The sequence below is a fragment of the Dama dama genome, chromosome 20 (assembly GCF_033118175.1).
Source record: "Dama dama isolate Ldn47 chromosome 20, ASM3311817v1, whole genome shotgun sequence".
Classification (NCBI taxonomy): domain Eukaryota; kingdom Metazoa; phylum Chordata; class Mammalia; order Artiodactyla; family Cervidae; genus Dama; species Dama dama.
Genome location: NC_083700.1, coordinates 101,759,195 through 101,776,499, shown reverse-complemented (window position 1 = coordinate 101,776,499; position 17,305 = coordinate 101,759,195). Strand labels below are relative to the sequence as shown.

At 37.5% G+C, this 17,305-nt stretch overlaps 1 protein-coding gene across 12 annotated transcripts in view; it reads right to left on the bottom strand.

Moving 5' to 3' along the window:
- The window catches only part of SCMH1 (Scm polycomb group protein homolog 1), a 209,701-nt gene that overhangs the window by 121,295 nt on the left and 71,101 nt on the right, over window positions 1–17,305 (bottom strand). For 6 of the 12 annotated variants that reach the window (XR_009689256.1, XM_061122238.1, XM_061122245.1 and 3 more), the window contains exons 3-5: window positions 10,848–10,863; window positions 7,254–7,322; window positions 6,794–6,817 (exon numbers count right to left, since the gene is read on the bottom strand). Coding sequence is in view for 9 of the 12 variants with exons in the window: in XM_061122238.1 (XP_060978221.1) it covers window positions 6,794–6,817; window positions 7,254–7,322; window positions 10,848–10,863 (109 nt within the window). In the remaining 3 variants the exon portion in view is untranslated. Of the gene's footprint in view, window positions 1–5,649; window positions 5,733–6,793; window positions 6,818–7,253; window positions 7,323–10,326; window positions 10,498–10,847; window positions 10,864–14,857; window positions 14,988–17,305 lie in introns of those variants that run through there. The other 6 variants (XM_061122239.1, XM_061122249.1, XM_061122246.1 and 3 more) reach the window with 4 other exon arrangements.

Below are 17,305 nucleotides of genomic sequence, written 5' to 3'. Positions count from 1 at the left end.
GCCATGCCCTCTTTCAGGGGATCTTCCTGACCCAGGGATCGAACCCCAGTCTCCTGCATTGGCGGGCACGTTGTTTAGCACTAGCGCCACCTGGTAGCCATCCCCTTCAACCAATAATTAATCATTTTGAATAGACAGTCCAAGGGTAAATGAGATGAGTATTTCCTTAAGTCAAGATTTAAACAGCTTATTAGAATTTAATAAAGAGTTTGCTCTTAGCTGAGATGGCTTTTAAAGCAAAGACTTTCATCACTACTGGCTGTTAGAAAAAGAAGACATCAAGAATTACTATTCCATTCTTGCAAATACATCAGTCAAACAGTAAGTCTTGGATCCGACTAGGCTGCAGCTCTTAACTCCAACACATACAGCAGTTCCACCCACTAAGACTTTCTCTGATAACAGAAAAGCTCTGCATCTGTGCTGACCAGTGAGATAGCCACTAGCTGCATGCCACTACTGAACACATGAACTGTGGCTAATATGAAAGAGAAATTAAATTTTAAATGGCATTTAACTTCAATGTAAATTTAAATACCTACATGGGAATTACTGTACAAGGCAGTATGGAAGAAGTTAGGTCAGTTCTGAGTTGCTTGTTACTATTTTGAGTTCTGACCAAAAACACCCGATAGACTTTGGCTTTAAGATGTAATTACAGCAGCATCAGGGTACCAAAATAATCAGGGTATTATAGTTCTCTATTACATATAACAACTATGGTAATCAATTCCTATTACATAGGTTAAGAAATCCCACATCTTCCAATTAACTATCAACTGAATGAAAAAGAACCTCTTTGTTAAAAGCAGTCCATCCACTGAGGGTTCACTAGCTTCAACCATACCTAGATTAATATTTTTTCTTAAATTTGACTGCTTAGGCTGTTCATCATTTACTATCCATCAGGTAAGCTGCAAAATAAGTTAATTTTTATTGACTCACTAAGAATATCTGAGTACCTATTATAATGCTCACAATGAAACCAAACATCAAATCTACCACACTGCCAAGCACTAAAAATACCACAAAAGAAGTAGGACAGGCAACAAAGTATAGATCAGGGGTTGGCAAATTTTCTGTAAAGGACCAGATAGAAAAAAATTTTACCCTTTGTAGGCCATTTGGTCTCTGTCACAAATACTCAACTTGTACATGGTAGCATGAAAACAGCCAGAGGCAATATGTAAATGAGTGAGCATGGCTGTGTTTCACTAAAACTTTATTTATAAAAACTGGCAGTGGGTTGCATTTGGCCCCTAAATAGCAGTTTGTCAAACTTTGGGATATAATATCATTCTCAAATGCTACTTACCATCAAAATATACTAATTAATTTTTCTAACTTCTTTTTACAGTTCTGAGACCATCTTCAGAGGTTCTCATTCAGTAATCTCTTGAGTGTGGTCTGAGAATCTGTATTTTCAAAGCCTTCCTAGGTAATACCTAGGTAATACTTCCATGCCTAGAAACTAATGGTATAATTGAAAGAATGTGATATTGAGAGTCAGAAGATGGTGGTTGAAGTCTTGTTTCTATACCTAAGTATCTTGAATAAATTACTTAATCCTTCCAAGCATCAGTTCATTTATCTGAAAGACAGACATAATATCCCACAAGATTATACACATACTCCTTCATTCAATAAATATTTATTAACCTCCTTCCAAGTGCAAAAGCACAGTGTTAAATATTAGGGGAACAAAATAGACATGGTTCTGAAATTCATGGAGCCTACAGTTTAGAGATAAGCAGAAGTAGTAAATTAATAATACAAATAATCTGCCACAATTATGATAAATTTAAGTTAATGAGGTAGTGCAGATTGCCTTGAGAATGTAGAACAGGGAAATCTAATTCATACTTGGGTCAAGATTACTGTGAAGATTGACATTATTAACTAGTATAGTACTTTATAATTTCTGGAGTGATGTCAATTCATTATTCAATTCATTATTTTTCAATTCATTATTCATTCAAATGATGTTTGAGTATCTTTGTATGTGCCAGGCACTTCTTCTAAATGCTAGGATAAGGCAGGAGGTCCCTGCCCTTACGGAATTTACATTCCAGTGCATAATGAGGCACAATTAACACAAAGTCAAATAAGTAAGGTAGTAAGTGATAAGTATTTGAAGGACATAAAATAATGATATATGACAGAGACTGGGAATCATCTTAGACGGTGAAATTACAGACAGATGCTCTAGACAGGAAACATTTGGGGTGAAACCTAATAGATGAGACAAAGTCAGTCATCTCATTTATACTGCTGAATAATACTTATGAAAGTATTTTATAAACTCTTAACACACATACTACCATATGACAGTTACATCTATTATTAGTAAATAAGATTGGCTTAAGACTCAACATTCAAAAAGCTAAGGTCATGGCATCCGGTCCCATCACTTCATGGCAAATAGGTGGAGAAACAGCTGAAACAGTGACAGACTTTATTTTCTTGGGCTCCAAAATCACCACAGATGGTGACTGCAGCCATGAAATTAAAAGATGCTTGCTCCTCGGAAGAAAAGCTATGACAAACCTAGACAGCATATTAAAAAGCAGAGACATTAGTTTGCCAACAAAGGTCCATCTAGTCAAAGCTATGGCCTTTCCAGTAGTCGTGTATAAAAGTTGGACCATAAAGAAGGCTGAGTGCCAAAGAATTGATGCTTTGAACTGTGGTGCTGGAGAAGACTCTTAAGAATCCCTTGGATTGCAAGAGGTCAAACTATCCAATCCTAAAGGAAATCAATCCTGAATATTCATTGGAAGGACTGATGTTGAAGCTGAAGCTCCAATACTTTGGCCACCTGATGCAAAAAACTGACTCATTAGAAAAGACCCTGATGCTGGGAAAGATAGAAGGCAGGAGGAAAAGGGGACAACAGAGAACAAGATGGTTGGATGGCATCACCACCTCAATGGACATGAGTCTGAGCAAGCTAGGGGAGAGGGTGAAGGGCAGGGAAGCCTGGTGTGCTATAGTCCATGGGGTTGCAAAGTGTCAGACACGAATGAGCGACTGAACAACAACAAAGATCGCTGCCCTGAAAGAATTTACAAACTACATAAAGTACAAATACTTCAAAAATTAACAGCTCCCTAAACTGTAAAACACAAAAAGATCCACCAGCTGAACGCATGAATTCCTTTCTCTAAAATTCACTCATTCAACAAATATTTACTGTGTAACTACTATACGCCAAGCTCAATTCCAGGCACAGGTGATACACAGCAAAGAACAAAACAGCCAAAATCTCTGCCCACATGGAGCTTACATTCTAAGGGGGAAGAGACACAATAAATAAACAAATAAACATAAACATGATCCGGAAGGTTACAGAGAAACCACATAATAATTATACAATTTCTGGCACATTTCAAATAAGGAAAAAATAAAGCAAGATAGGAGGGGAAAAGAGTGCTGAGAGTATGTATGCTATTTTAGGCAGGATGGTCAAGAAAGGCATCTTGATGAGGTGATATAAAAGCTGAGACCTGAATGGTCCCTCCAGCCTCTACCTAAATAATTCCAATGATGAGAAATTTATTATTCAGCTATGATTCAATAGCACAAATGAATAGATTTTAACCATTAGAATCAGCCAAAATCTACCTTCTTCTAAATCTTTACCCATTGACATTTGACATAATATATCTAATCCCCTAAATATGTCCCAAATCCCTCAACTGCTCCTAATTTAAAATGGTTACATCAGGCACTTCCATTCATGCTGGCTACTGTTCTGTCCACATTCCTCAACAAGAACTCTATTTAGTTCCACCTAAAGTGTGGAGCCCAAATTCTTAAGAGCAATAAAGACAGTCACAGTCTATTTTTGGCCATGCTGTGCAGCATGTGGGGTCTTAGTTCCCCAACCAGGGATTGAACCTGTGTCCCTGGATTTGGGAGCTCAGAGTCTAAACCTCTGGACTGCCAGGGAAGTCCATTTTATGAACTTTAAAAACCTTCACTGTTTATCCCAGTGTCTGAAACTTGAGAGAGGCACCATAAAAGTTTGAAAAGTGAGTGAATGAAAAGAAGCAAGCCAGTAATGGTCCTACTCTTTTCTGGACTAGTGAAATCACACCTGGGAAATTTATGTGAAGTATTCCTTGAGAGGGACAGAACAAACCAACACCTAAAATGGTGACCTGATGATCAACAGACACAAAACCATGTCACATGAGGACCAGCTGAAGGAAGAATCAACATTTAGCATGAAAGTCTTAGAGCCATTTCTGTATCCATCCATCCAACAAGTATTTATAGTGTGGATCAAGGAAGTGTGCTGGAGATACAACCATGATCAAAATATTGTCTTGCCTTCACAAAGCTTCAACTTAAGGCTTCTAAGTTAAAATGTAAAAGGATAAGCAAGGAGTTAGCCAAAGAGAGACCTGTTGTTTTAGACAGAAAGAAAGGCATGTATGAGGGCCCAGAAATGAAAAAAAGCAGTTCTAAAACCGGAATTTTTCAGTACGACTACTGGGTAGATAAAAATGGTTTAGAAAAGAGGTTGTCAATAAAAGCAATGTTTGGGTTTCAGAGTCTCATATGCAACACTAAGGAGAAGAGGAAGCACAAATGGATTTGTAGGAGAAAGCATCCTGTCTACAATGTGAAGAATGGATTGTAGGAGGGTAAGACTGGAGGCAGGAAACTTTTTTATTAGGAAGCTTTTCTAATAAGCTAGCTATAAGATGATGGTTGCTTGAACTAGGAAGTGTAACAGAATGGCAGTGAGAAAGCAGTCCTTAGAGCTGCTTTCAAATAACTAGAGGCTGGTCAGTGAAAAACTGGCTAAACCTATACATATGGCTTTAAAAGTTATAGGCAGAACTAATAGAATTGACAAAGAAACAGATTTTGGCCCAATAAATACTTGTTTAAACATGAGTGAGTTGCTTGAGAAGGTTTTAAGTCCCTAACAACTTTGGGGAGAGTTCAAGATAAGACGTTTTACAAGAAATACAAAATGTTGGAATTTTGAAATGCAGGCCAAGGTAGATTTCCAAACTCTGAGATTCTAAAAATCTACTGAATTTTCTTTCAGTGTGGTATTTGAGGGTACCCTCAATGCCTGATGGACAAAATGAAATACTCAAGATTAATTTATCAGAGGCTCTGCCTGCCTTTGCTACCTCTACTCCCACAACAAAAAACACACTCGCACATTTTAACATCACTTTATGTAAATATTTTAAACTGAATATCCACCTCTTACAATTCTGTCAACAAAACAGGTTGTTCACAACATACCTTAAAATATCACTGAACTAGAACTGTTATCATCATTCACATTAGCAACAAATCCCCAAACTGCAGCAGCTATTACTGAGTACCTTCTGTTTGTCTGCACCACACCACACTATGTTCAATATTTCCCCTGTTAATTACAACCTGAAAAGTAGGTTTTATTCTCATCTTAAAGATGAGGAAATAGACTCAGAAAGATTAAGAATTTTTTTAAGTCATGAAACTGGTTAGTGAAGAAAAGGAATTTGAACCCAGGCCTGTCTGATTCTTATGCCATGCTTTTTTAACCACACACCAGTACCTTAGAAAGCATGAGGAAAGTTTTAAGGAAAAATAAAAAGTGACTATCATTTATTGTTTATCAAGTATCAGGCCCTTTACCTGGATTATTTAATTTCATTCATTTCTTCAGCTCATAATCAAAGAATGCTTCACTTCAAAGAATGTCACAAGATTTGACTTAAAAGCTGAGGATAGTTGCTGAACAAATGAAAATAATAATCCTCCAAAGTTGAAAAGTATTTGAGAGTTTTTAAGATGTTTTCACATCCATTAGTTCATGTAATCTTCTTAATAACCCTGTGAAGCAGGTAGAGTGGGATTATTATCCCCATTTACAAATCAGAAAACCAAGGATTAGTGTCACAAACTTACTAAATGGCAAAGTTGGCCTTCAAAGAATACAGGAGTTCTGACTTCTAGTCTAGTGTTCTACTACTTTACATCACCTTCTTTGTCAGTGGGCAATGAAAGTAATATGTTGTCAGAAGAAAAGGAAAGAGGGAGCAAATGGAAAATGATGATAATAGGATTGAACACAGGAAGTTGCAATAACAAAATATGTAACAATACTTCAACAAAAACTGATAAAGGTATCAGGCTATCAATATTTAAGTAAAATGAAGGATTTTAAAGAACTCTTAAGAAGTTAAGACTGACATTTATGTAGGAACTTGGAAAGCTGACTGAAAAATATTGCCATTAGTTTCATTTCTGAAATCCTAGTCCTGAAGTACACTATTCAGGGATGAAAACCAAATGCAGTACCAGGCTGACTCCTGTTATTTGACATCTTAATATTTCGGTTTTTATTTAGTTAAAAAAAAAAAACAAACAAACAACTTAGAAAATCTTCAGGTTTAATTTCAGTTCAATATATCTCATGAATAATTTCTTTTGGGAAAATGCCACCAAATTCTGATTTACGGACAAAGCGGCCTTGTTTTAGCTCTAGATTTAATGAATTAATAAGAAGTAACTTGCAGTTTGGTTTCAGTTCCCATTCCTTATTGTACTCATGTAATTAACCACCCTTTTCCCTTTCGTTAGCTTAGTCTGTGGCCTCCTGATAAGGAGAGTCTGACATGACAGCAAAGGAGAACTGCATGGGCTCATTAGGCAGACAAGAACACAGGGTTCACTAGCTCATGAGACAAAGACACATGGAATTCTTTTCCTAGTTACACTCTAATCCCTGGCTCAGTAATTTCCCATATTTAACAGAAACACAAGAAAAATATCTTACCTAGCTCCAGGATGTCAGTAGCTTCTATTAAAGAAAAAAATGTTACAGCATAAGTCATCATGAAAAACACACCAAAATGATAGAACAGTGAGATTCTGGGGTAAAATGAGGGCTTGAGAGTTTGTGTAGCTCAATTCTCTCATTTTAAAAGATACTAAGTTTATTAGTAGTATTTGTGGAAGTATACCATTCAATTCTGCCTTATTAAAAACTGGAAATCCAGAGAGGCTAAACAACTATACCTAAAGCTAATTTGGGATTATTTGAACTCAGAATCTAAATTTCCTGATTTCATGCTCAAATCAAAGTATATTGCTTTTGACAGATACCGCTACAACCTATATTTGCTTGTGTTTTAACCAGAGAGTTCTTGGTATACTCAGACCTCTAAAAAAAAAGGCTCTGTGGTAAGAGATGTCAAATTAAATTTTTCCATGCTAAATACAGCTTTTTTTCTTACCTTGATATTGGGATGCAGACTCTGATAGATGACCATATTTATGTTTTCTAACATCATTCCAGTCTATTACTGCAGGAAGAGAGAAAACAATCATGTGGAAAGAAAGTAAAAGTTTGAATACTTCTCCAATTTAGCAGTATGTTGCAACAGTTTTTGAGAAAGTAATCGACTTTTGAGATTCTAGTCTAAGGACACGTGCACCCCAGTGTTCATCGCAGCACTGTTTATAATAGCCAGGACATGGAGGCAACCTAGATGCCCATCAGCAGACGAATGGATAGGGAAGCTGTGGTACATATACACAATGGAATATTACTCAGCCATTAAAAAGAATACATTTGAATCAGTTCTAATGAGATGGATGAAACTGGAGCCCATTATACAGACTGAAGTAAGCCAGAAAGATAAAAGACCAATACAGTATACTAACACATATATATGGAATTTAGAAAGATGGTAATGATAACCCTATATGCAAAACAGAAAAAGAGACACAGATGTACAGAACAGACTTTTGGACTCTGTGGGAGAAGGCGAGGGTGGGAATGTTTCAAGAGATCAGCATTGAAACATGTATAATATCTAGGGTGAAACAGATCACCAGCCCAGGTGGGATGCATGAGACAAGTGCTCGGGCCTGGTGCACTGGGAAGACCCAGAGGAATCGGGTGGAGAGGGAGGTGGGAGGGGGGATCGGGATGGGGAATACATGTAAATCCCTGGCTGATTCATGTCAATGTATGACAAAAACCACTACAATATTGTAAAGTAATTAGCCTCCAACTAATAAAAATAAAAAAAAAAAAAAAAAGGAAATAACCCAAAGTACAGAAAAAGATTTTATTTTAAAAACTTTAGTATTCTTTATAATAACAAAAAAATCGGGGTGGAAGGGGTACTTAGATGTTCAACACAGAAGACTGATTAAGATACTGAAATACATTTGTTATATGATGAAATATTTTGCAGCTGTTAAATTTTTACAAGTCTAAGTGGGTAAATGTTTGAGTTATAATGTTATCTGGTAAGATAAAGGATCAAAAAGTATATGCAAGGAATAATCACAATTACATAAAAAACTGACAACAAAGAACACCTATGTTATAGGCTGCATTGTGTTCTCCCAGAATTCATATTGAAGTAATCATTTTTCAATACCTCAGAAGGTGACTTTGGAAGTAGGGTCTATGAAGGAGTAAGTAAGTTAAAATGAGATCTAATTTTAGGGTGCACCCTAATCCAATATGACTGGTGTCCTTATAAGAAGAGGACAATCCGGACAGAGACAATGATAGAGAAAAGACATGTGAAGACACAGGGGGAGGACAGACATTCACAGGCCAAAGGAAGAAAAAAAAAACCCTGCTGACACCTTGATCTTGTGCTTATAGCCTCCAGAACTGTAAGAAAATGTCTGTTGTTTAAATCACCCAGTCTGTAGCTTTTGTTATAGAAGGTCTACCTAGTAAACTAAAACAACCCTAAAAATTATCACTAGAAAAAAACAAAACAAAGCAAATATAAACAATGGGTTATCTTTGGGTGGTGGGACTGTTTTTCTCCCCTTTCTAATCTCAAATATTTTCAAATTTTTTAAATACAGAGTATATATTACTTATATAATAGAAATATATTTTCCTTGCTTGAAAATTTAGATGGTACTTTATTACCATTATTTGCCCATTTTCTTTACCACCAAATGGTACCACTTTTTTTTTTTTAACCATTATTTACCCATTTACCCACTTCCCTTCTTACCCAGCTCAGATTCTATGGTCCTTCACTAAAATCACTCCCTGGCCAATAGTCTTCAATTCCTTCCACTTGTTTTTTTTTTTGTTTTGTTTTTTTTTTTGTTAAACTTGACTACTAAAGCCTCAACCCTAACTTGGCTAAAACCACTTCTCTGCCTGTATCATGCCTACCCCAACAGATCACAAGTGCTAAAGAAAAACAAGTGGAAGCTTACTGGTCTCACCTTAAACTCATGGCTACAATCTCAATGCTACTTATCACTGTCTAGCAATCAAATCACATTTCCCTACCATGCTTGCTTTTCTCCTTTCCAAAAATATAAATTCATGTATTTTTCTCTCTAATGCTGAAGAAGCTGAAGTTGAACGATTCTATGAAGACCTACAAGAATTCTTAGAACTCACACCAAAAAAAGATGTCCTCTTCATCATAGGGGCTAGAATGCAAAAGTAGGAAGTCAAGAAATACCTGAAATAATAGGCAAGTTTGGCCTTAGAGTACAAAATGACGCAGGGCAAAGGCTAACAGAGTTTTGTTAACACCCTCTTCCACGAACACAAGAAATGACTATACATGGACATCACCAGATGGTCAGTAACAAAATCAGACTGATTTTATTTACTCTTGTCGCAGCCGAAGATGGTGTAGTTCTAGACAGTCAGCAAAAAAGACCTGGAGCTGACTGTGGCTCAAATCATTAGCTCCTTATTGCAAAATTCAGGCTCAAGTTGAGAAAGTAGGGAAAACCACTAGGCCATTCAATTATGACCTAAATCAAATCCCTTATGATTACACAGTAGAGGTGATGAATAGATTCAAGGGACCAGATCTGGCAGACAGACTGCCTGAAGAACTATGGATGGAGGTTCCTAACACTGTACAGGAGGTGATGACCAAAATCATCCCCAAGAAAAAGAAATGAAAGAAGGCAAAGTGGTTGTCCAAGGAGGGCTTACAAACAGCTGAGAAAGGAAAACAAGCAAAAGACAAAGGAGAAAAGGGAAAGAGAAATTCTTTCGAGTTCAGAGGGTAAAGAATGCAGAGCTGCAGAGAACAGCAAGGAGAGATAAAAAAGCCTTCTTAAGTGACCAATGCAAAGAAATAGAGGAAAACAACAGAATGGGAAAGACTAGCAATCTCTTTAAGAAAACTGGAGATACCAAGGGAACATTTTAGGCACAATAATGGACAAAAACAGCAAGAACATAACAGAAGCAGAAGAGGGTAAGAAAGGTGGCAAGAATACACTGTACAAATTAAGAACTGTACAAAAAAAGCTCTTAAAGACCCAATTAACCACGATTATGTGGTCACTCACCAGACATCCTGGCGTGGGAGGTCAAGTGGGCCTCAGGAGCATTACTACGAACAACGCTAGTGGAGGTGATGGAATTCCAGTTGAGCTATTTCAAATCTTAAAAGATGATGTTGTTAAAGTGCTGCACTCATTATGCCAGCAAATTTGGAAAACTCAGCAGTGACCACAGGACTGGAAAAAGGTCAGTTTTCATTTCAATCCCAAAGAAAAGCAATGCCAAAGAATGTTCAAATTACTGTATAATTGTACTCATTTCACATGCCAGCAAGATTTTGCCTAAAATCCATCAAGTAAGGCTTCAGCAGTATATGAACTGAAAACTTCCAGATGTTCAAGCTGGATTTAGAAAAGGCAGAGGAACCAGAGATCAGATTGCCAACATATGCAGGATCACAGAAAAAGCAAGGGGATTCAAGAAAAACATCTGCTTCTGCTTCATTGACTACGCTAAAGACTTTGACTGTATAGATCACAACAAACTGTAATATTCTTAAAGAGATGGGCATACCAGATCACCTTACCTGCCTCCTGAGGAACCTGTATGCAGGAAAAGAAGCAACAGTTAGAACCAGACATGGAACAACAAACTGATTCAAAATTGGGAAAGGAGTATGTCAAGGCAGTATATTGTCACCCTGCTTATTCAACTTACACGCAGAATACATCATGCAAAATGCCAGGCTAGATGAATCACAAGCCGGAATCAATTATCACCAGGAGAAATATCAACAACCTCAGATATGCAGATGATACCACTTTAATGGCAGAAAAGTGAAGAGGAACTAAACAGCCTCTTGATGAATGTGAAAGAGATGAGTGAAAAAGCTGGCTTAAAACTCAGCATTCAAAAAACTAAGATCATGGAATCTAGTCCTATCACTTCATTGCAAACAGATGGGGAAAATGTGGAAACGGTATTGGATTTCATTTTTTTGGGCTCCAAAATCACTGTGTACAGTGACTGCAGCCACAAAACTAAAAGATGCTTACTCCTTGGAAGAATAGCTATGTCAAACCTAGATAGTGTTTTAAAGAGCAGAGACATCACTCTGCCGACAAAGGACTGTCTAGTCAAAGCTATGGCTTTTCTAGCAGTCATGTATGGATGTGAGAACTGGACCATAAAGAAGGCTGAACACCAAAAAATTGACACTTTCGAACTGTGGTTCTGGAGAAGACCCTTGAGAGTCCCTTGGACAGCAAGGAGATCAAACCAGTCAATCCTAAAGGAAATCAGTCCTGAATATTCATTGGAAGGACTGATGCTGAAGCTGAAGCCACAACACTTTGGCCATCTGATGCAAAGAGCTGACTCACTGGAAAAAACTCTGATTTGGGTAAAACTGAGGGCAAGAGGACAAGCGGATGACAGAGGATGAGATGGTTGGATGGCATCACTGACTCAATGAACATGAGTTTGAGGAAACTCAGGAAGATAGTGATGGACAGAGAAGCCTGGTGTGCTGCAGTTCATGGGGTCACAAAGAGTCAGACACGACTGAGCAACTGAACTGAACTAGTGAATGAACAATAAGAACAACAACAATTTTTCACTTTCTTCATATTCCAAATATTCCCTCCTTAACCTTCACTCTTAGGGGATGACATTAATTCAGGGCTTATTGAGAACAACAAAAATAAGACATGAGAACCTTCTATATGCCACACATTTCAGGAAGATTCAGACTTAATCTTGTCTAGTGGTATGTCCTCAAAGCATAATATAGTAAGTAGCAGGTGTTCAGTTAATAATTGGTGATTTAATGAATCTACTTATTTACCATTCTTTCTGACTTTCCTCCTACCTCTGTGGATGAAACGTCTCTGATTTTAAGCAACTGCCCACCCTACATTTTTGCTCCAGATCCCATTTCCTCTCATCTTCTTAAGGACTTTGCAAGTATTTCCTCTATAACAGATCATTTACATCAGTATTGTTATTGCTTTGTCATCACCTATCAAAACAAACACACAAAAACCCCAAATAAATATGCTCTCCCCAACCCTCTCTTAATTTCACACATATGCTTCCTGCTATATCTTTCAATTTTTCTACTCTCTTTCATGGGAAAACTTATTTTAAGAGTTGTCTTAAAGGCAATGAATTATTGCCTCCTCACTTCCTCATGTTATGTCCTCATTTTAATAGGTTTTTTTTTTTTTTTTTGCTCACCACTCCACTGTGATTACTTCCAAATTCATATTTCCAGCACTGGCCTCTACTTGGAATTCTATACTTAAACATACAGTAGTTGTATATGTACTTCAGGCCACCTCTAACACGGTTTTCAATCAGATATTTCAAACTTAGCTAAAACAGAACACTGTTTGTCAAGCTGTTCTTCTTATTGTCCTCCCCAAACCAGTAGCTGGCATCTCCATCACCTAGCTCTTCAAGCCATCCTTGAAATTATCTTTGATCCCTATATTTCCTCTACATTCACATTCAATCCATCAGTAGGTTCTGTTGGGCCATATCCCAATCCATTCACCACTCAATCTCATGACTCACAGTCTAGTTTGAGTCACTATTACCTCTTATCTGGACCATTAAAAGTCTGCTAACTTATGTTCCCGCTTCTACTTATGCCCTACTCCCACTTATTCTCCACAGAAGAGTCAGAAGGAGCATTTTAAAACACAAGACAGACAGTATCACTTGTCTGCTTAAGGACTTCAAATAACTTCCCTCAGAGTTAAGGGTGCCTTACAAAGCTATGCAAGATCTGGCTACTGCCATTTCTCTGATCTTCTTTGTTATGATTTTTCCCTTTTTCACTACACTCCAGTCACATTTGCCAGTGTCTCACTCCAAGTGTTTGCCTTTTCTCCTGGTTTGATGTCCCCAGTCTTTCTAGTAACCTGCTATGTTTGTTTATCTCTAAATCATGAATAAAAATTACAAACTTGATCAGGCTTTAAAATGACTGACAGATATTAGGGCATCATAACTGAATTTATGTTTCAAATTTTCATAACTATTTTATGTAAAGACAGAAATGATGCCATGAAACACTACACTAGACCTGCTCTGTCCAACTTGGTAGCCACTAGTCATACACACACAGCTACTAAGCATTGAAATTTGGCTAGTGTCACTGAGGAAGTGAACTGTTTAAATGTTTATTAATTTAAATTCAAAAATTAACATTTGGTGCAGTTTTGGGGAAAGCTTTTTAGGTGAAACTCGGTATGAGAATCTACTTTTTCAACAGCAGATTTTTTGAAATATAAGTAAAGGTCAAGTACTTCTGACAAAACTTAGTGTTTGAATTGAGATGTTCTGTAACTCTAGAACATATACCAGATTCTAAAGACTGAGTATTAAAAAAAAATGAATACAGAATAGCTCATTATGTATTTTTATATTGGTTACATGTTAAAATAGTATTTTAGATATAGTGTATTAAATAAAATATCCCCTTATTTACCTTTTTTAATGTGGCTACTAGAAAAATCTAAATTATGTATGTGACTTGCATTGTATTTTTATTGGACAGTGCCATGTTGGAAAATTGTAGTTCAATGTAGCTGCAGCAGAAGGCGTATAAAGGGTATGATAAGAAAGTGAAATGTAGTCAATGGTGGCTATACACACACACACACACACACACACACACACACACACACACACACACTACATCTGAGAAAGCAGATCTGTAAGCAAGAGGAAACCACTGGGAAAGAAGTGGAGGTGAGGGATGGAGGAGAGAATACACTAGTGGCCCATGGAACCTTGGCTCTGGAGGCTCATTATACTCTCGTTTTTCATGTGGCTTGGTTGTTCAACCTGCTTAGTAATTAAAAGAATTCTAACTATTTCAAATGTAGAGGTAGAAGAAAAGGCTTCTGAGAAAACATCATGATTTTTGTGTCAAGTGGAAGAGCAAGCTTGACTTAATCTCAGACAAAACAAATCATCCCATCTGAGTAAAAACCAAGGGATAAGACATAATAAACTTGAAAACTATGTTTAACCATATAGAGATTTTATCTTTAAAGATTTCTGACAAGGTTCTTAGTTTGCACAAAACTAAAATTTTGTTTAGAATCTAAACTCTGAAATTTGCAAGATATTTTTCTACTAAATTCCACTAACACTATTAAAATGTGACCATAGCAAAAGGCAAGAATGCATTACCTTCCAGAAATGACTATAAATTTTAATGACATTTAAGAAATACAAAGTGTCTAGCACAGTGCCTAACAGAAACAAATTCATTAAATAATAAGTTTTCATTTCTTTCTTTCTTAGTAATAATCTCTAGTCTGGCTAAACTGTCATAAAAATATTTCTAGGTATTTAAAAAGCAAAACTTCCAACCTCTATTCACAATCTTGAAAATTGATGCTAACGATAGAAAGACATCATGGTTAGAAGAAAAGGATAACGAGTGACATAATTAGAAACGAAGAATTCCAAAAAAAAAAAAAAAAGAAAGAAAGAAAGAAACGAAGAATTTCTTAAACTCAGTCCTTGCCAAATCTTTCAACCACCCTTACCTCCAGGATGGGGTAAAAATATACTTACCACTAGGCTGCATAGTCAATAGACTACAAACTGGTCAGGGAGTTTAAAGGTTTTGGATTTACCCCTGGATCCACCAATACTTTGCTCTGACCTCTGACAAGTCAGTTTCTCTGTATGTTAATTTCTCCATCTGTAAAATGGGGATGGGAGGAAGTGGGACACTTATTACCCTGGAAAGGACTGAAACTTTACTAGTATTAACATACTGGACTACATTATAGGAAAAGTAGGAAATTTACATATAATATTTTTGCTTATTCAAATATCTCAGGGTTGGAGAGTACCTTACAGTAAGTACCACAGGTTAAATTTAATTAAGCCTCAGTCTTCACAGAAATAAAAAATACAATATTCACCAAATTTGGTCCCACGCAAACATCAAATTTCCAACTAATCAGGGTAAACTAGAAAATAAAAAGATACTAAAACCACATCAGGATGGTGTTATAAACTAAATTATGCTTCCCATTCCAAGTGATATGTTGAAGTCCTAATCCCCCGATGTGACTTTATTTGCAGATAGGACTTTTACGAGCTTGTTGTTGTTCAGTATCTCATCTGTGTCTGACTCTGCGACCCCTTGGACTGAATGAAGCATGCCAGGCTTCCCTATCTTTCACTATCTCCTGAAATTTGTTCAAATTCAAGTCCATTGAGTCAGTGATGACATCCAACCATCTCATCCTCTGTCATCCTCTTCTCCTCCTGCCTTCAATTTTTCCCAGCATCAGGGTCTTTCCCAATGAGTCACTTCTTTGCTTCAGGTGCCCAAAGTATTGGCGCTTCAGCTTCAGCATCAGTCCTTCCAATGAACACTCAGGACTGATTTCCTTTAGGATTGACTGGTTTGATCTTCTTGCTGTCCAAGGACCCTCAAGAGTCTTCACCACAGTTCAAAAGCATCAATTCTTCAGCGCTAAGCCTTCTTTATGGTCCAACTCTCACATCCATACATGACTATTTGAAAAGGCATAGCTTTGACTAGTTGGACCTTTGATAGCAAAGCACTGTCTCTGATTTTTAATACACTGTCTAGGTTTGTCACAAATTTTCTTCCAAGGAGCAAGTATCTTTTAGTTTCATGGATGCAGTCACCAGCCACAGTGATTTTGGAATCCAAGAAAATAAAGCCTGTCGCTATATCCTCTGTTTCTCCATGTATTTGCCATGAAGTGATGGCACCGAATGCCATATTAGTTTCTACAATGTTGAGTTTTAAGCCAGCCTTTTCACTCTCCTCTTTCACCTTCATCAAGTGGCTCCTTAGTTCCTCTTCACTTTCTACCATTCAGTCAGTTCAGTCACTCAGTCGTGTCCGACTCTTTGCAACCCCATGAATCGCAGCACGCCAGGCCTCCCTGTCCATCACAAACTCCCGGAGTTTACTCAAACTCATGTCCGTCGAGTCGGTGATGCTATCCAGCCATCTCATCCTCTGCCATCCCCTTCTCCTCCTGCACCCAATCCCTCCTTAGCATCAGGGTCTTTTCCAGTGAGTCAACTCTTCACATGAGGTGGCCAAAGTATTGGAGTTTCAGTTTCAGCATCAGTCCTTCCACTGAACACCCAGGATTGATCTCCTTTAGGATGGACTGGTTGGATCTCCTTGCAGTCCAAGGGACTCTCAAGAGTCTTCTCCAACACCACAGTTCAAAAGTATCAATTTTTCAGCGCTCAGCTTTCTTCACAGTCCAGCTCTCACATCCATACATGACCACTGGAAAAACCATAGCTTTGACTAGACGGACTTTTGTTGGCAAAGTAAGGTCTCTGCTTTTTAATATGCTGTCTAGGTTGGTTACAACTTTCCTTCCAAGGAGTAAGCGTCTTTTAATTTCACGGCTGCAATCACCATCTGCAGTGATTTTGGAGCCCCCAAAAAAGAAAGTCTGACACTGTTTCCACTGTTTCCCCATCTATTTCCCATGAAGTGATGGGACCAGAAGCCATGATCTTAGTTTTCTAAATGTTGAGCTTTAAGCCAACTTTTGCACTCTCTTCTTTCACTTTCATCAAGAGGTTTTTTAGTTCCTCTTCAATTTCTACCATTAGGGTGGTGTCATCTGCATATCTGAGGTTATTGATATCTGAGGTCAGGATATTGATATCAAACAATCTTGATTCCAGATTGTGCTTCATCCAGCCCCTAATTTTGCCTGATGTACTGTGCATATAAGTTAAATAAGCAGGGTAACAATATACAGCCTTGAGGTACTCCTTTCACAACTTTGAACCAGTTCGTTGTTCCATGTCCAGTTCTAACTTTTCTGCTTCTTGACCTGCAGAAAGGTTTCTCAGGAGGCAGGCAAGGTGGTCTGGTATTCCCAACTCTTTAAGAATTTTCCACAGTTTGTTGTGATCCATACAGTCAAAGGCTTTAGTGCAGTCAATGAAGCAGAAATTTTCCGGAATTCTCTTGCTTTTTCTATGATCCAATGGATGTTGGCA